General features: G+C 37.9%; 1 protein-coding gene across 3 annotated transcripts in view; it reads left to right on the top strand.

Annotated features, from left to right (window-relative positions):
- brdt (bromodomain, testis-specific) overlaps positions 1 to 2952 on the top strand; it is a 44920-nt gene that overhangs the window by 11830 nt on the left and 30138 nt on the right. For all 3 annotated transcript variants that reach the window (XM_032526556.1, XM_032526555.1, XM_032526553.1), the window contains exon 7: positions 14 to 142. In XM_032526556.1, the coding sequence (XP_032382447.1) occupies positions 14 to 142 (129 nt within the window). The remainder of the gene's footprint in view (positions 1 to 13; positions 143 to 2952) is intronic.

Below are 2952 nucleotides of genomic sequence, written 5' to 3'. Positions count from 1 at the left end.
TTTTTGTCCACAGACAAAAATGGATCAACGTAAGTATGCAATTGCAAAGGAATTTGCCGCTGATGTCAGACTGATGTTCTCCAACTGTTACAAATACAATCCACCTTCGCATGAGGTTGTCTACATGGCAAGAAAACTTCAGGTATAGATTTGTTTTCACTGTTCTATCAAGTCAGTATGACAATACTAATACGAACCACGTAGAGGTTTTTTGAATACAAAATTATGTTTATTAGAATCCGCTTTAATGGCAAAGAAGGTGTGAACACATACACAAGGAATTTGACTCCAGCTTGTTCAGATCGTATTTCCCTGCACTACACTTTGAAAACACAGCACAGAGTTGCCTCCTCTATTCCTCTGGAGGGAAACAAACTGTTTTTGTGGCTCTAGTCTACATGAATATGCAAGATATTGTGGGTTGTCGAGACTTGGGCTGTCAGTCGTGGCCGCAGCCGTTCCAAGCCGTAGAAATCCTGAACTGGTGGGTGTTGACGGACGGCAGAGCATGGCGCCGGCACGCAGCAGAGCCGATCTGCAGCCGTTCTGCATCCTGTGGAATTTGGGGGCAAGAGGTTCAAAGGCTGTAAGCAGCAATACATGAGGCCAAGCAATTGGCCAATTCCGAACAGGCATGTTTCGAATGAGCATTACACTGGTGATAGATAAATGAGAACCACCTTTTAAATTAATTGCTCCATAGCGGTCAAAAACTCCATATGGTGCCTTATTGTAGAACTTTCAGTTTTTGTTGGTTCTAGCAACCACTTTATACAAAATCAGTAGTGTTTTTACCACACTTGCTGTCATAAAGACTTTCTCTAGCGTGCGCCGACTGGTGGCGTAATTAAATGTCCACGGTAGGAAAATGCATTCGTTCCTCTCATGGACATTTAATTATGGCACCAGCCAGCACACGCTAGAGAAGGTCTTGTGTCATGTGTTACCCATTGTAGTACTGAGTTAGCATTACGGGGAGGTAATATAGTTGCGATAAATGTTTCACTCAGACAGGAAATCATTCATTTTACGTTACCGATACATCATTGCATTTCACATGTTACATATGTTAATTTCCCGTAATTTGGCTGTAATATGAGCTAAACTGGGTGTCACTGTTACCAGCCAAAACATTAGCAAGAGCACCCATTGTAATAACGATAACTTAGATTTATTTACATAGTGCCTTTCATGAAACCAAAGGACTCTTTACAGTACAGTGGGACAAAAAGAAAATAGGCTAACCCAAACCCAGACTGCAAAAAAAAATTAAAACTGGACTCTAAATGGGGGGGAAATTTCATGTAGACTACTGACATACAATCGCGTCTTACATTAAATAGACATATTATATACAAACCCCAATTCCAATGCAGGATGTTGTGTAAAATGTAAATAAAAACAGAACACAATTTGACAATTCTTTTCAACCTGTATTTAGTTGAATACACTACAAAGATGAGATTTTTAATGTTCAAACTGATAAACTTTTTTTGTAAATACTCACTCATTTTGAATTTGATGCCTGCAACACGTTCCAAAACACCCGGGACAGGATATGTGGTCAGAGATTTACCATTCTGGGGAAAAAAATAAACATTTTGGCTGGATTGTGAAAAAACATGATAGCCGTGACTTTGGGGGAAAAATCAGACGCAGGCAAAGGCATTAATAAAAACTAAATAAAACTGGCCTTCTTTCCAGTGTTAAGGTCATTGTATACAGAGTTAAAAGAGAAAAATAATCACAATCTTGCGTTGTGTCAAGGTTTATACACTGCCTCCGAAAGTTTCGTCCAATTAAAAAAAAATTTGGAATGGGTTAAACTTTCTGCGGATGAGCCTATCCAGAAATGCTCCACAGAAAGATGCTTGCCGATTGCAGTGTATTATTTCATAACTCAGATAGCCCACTGTCATGGTGGTATTGGATGGTATTTTCCATGAGAATGATGAGACTAGAAGAGGGAAAGATGAGCAAATGCAGACAGAAAAAGTACAGCAACAGTGTAATGATTAGGGGTGTCACAATTCTCCAAATCTTTAATTAAATTTTTGATTCTAAGGTCACAGATTAAATTCTCGATTTTTACATTTCTTTTTTTTTAAAGCACATGTTGCTTTGCCATTTTTAGACTGGACTTGTATGCAATATAATATCTGGCTTTTGTTCTCAATTTACCATACTACATTGTCAAATTAAAAAGAATAATATCTTCAGTCATTTGGAAACTTAAAAGGGTGATATAATGCAAAAACCCTTTTTTATTTTTATTTTATTTTTTTTAACCTTGTCATCGTTGAATAACGACAGCTTGGTGTGTAAATAGGACATACAGTGGGGCTCGAAAGTTTGGGTAACCCAGGTAAAAAATTGAAATAATGTACATAAAGAAGCCAAGAAAAGACTGAAAAATCTCAAAGGCATCAACTGACAGATTAGACATTCATATAATATGTCACAAAAAGTTAGATTTTATTTCCATCATTTACACTTTCAAAATAACAACAAAAATGGCATCTGCAAAAGTTTGGGCACCCTGCAGAGTTAATACCTTGTACTGCCCCCTTTGGCAAGTATCACAGCTTGTAAACACTTCTTGTAGCCAGCCAAGAGTCTTTCAATTCTTGTTTGCGGTATCTTCGCCAATTCTTCCTTCCAAAAGTCTTCCAGTTCTTTGAGATTTCTGGGCTGTCTGTCACGCACTGCTCTTTTAAGGTCTATCCGTAAATTTTCAATTATGTTGAGGTCAGGAGATTGAGAAGGCCATGGCAAAACCTTCAGTTTAAGCGTCTTGATGTAATCCACCGTGGATTTTGATCATCATTATCCATTTGTAGAAGCCATCCTCTCTTTAACTTCAGCTTTTTCACAGATGGCATCAAGTTAGCGTCCAAAATTTCCTGAAATTTTACTCAATCCATTTTTCCTTCTACTTGTGAAATGTTCCCT

This window comes from Etheostoma spectabile, chromosome 9 (genome assembly GCF_008692095.1).
Source record: "Etheostoma spectabile isolate EspeVRDwgs_2016 chromosome 9, UIUC_Espe_1.0, whole genome shotgun sequence".
NCBI classification, from domain to species: Eukaryota; Metazoa; Chordata; class Actinopteri; order Perciformes; family Percidae; genus Etheostoma; species Etheostoma spectabile.
The sequence above is the reverse complement of the archived record's forward strand: the minus strand, read 5'-3'. Positions and strand labels throughout refer to the sequence as shown.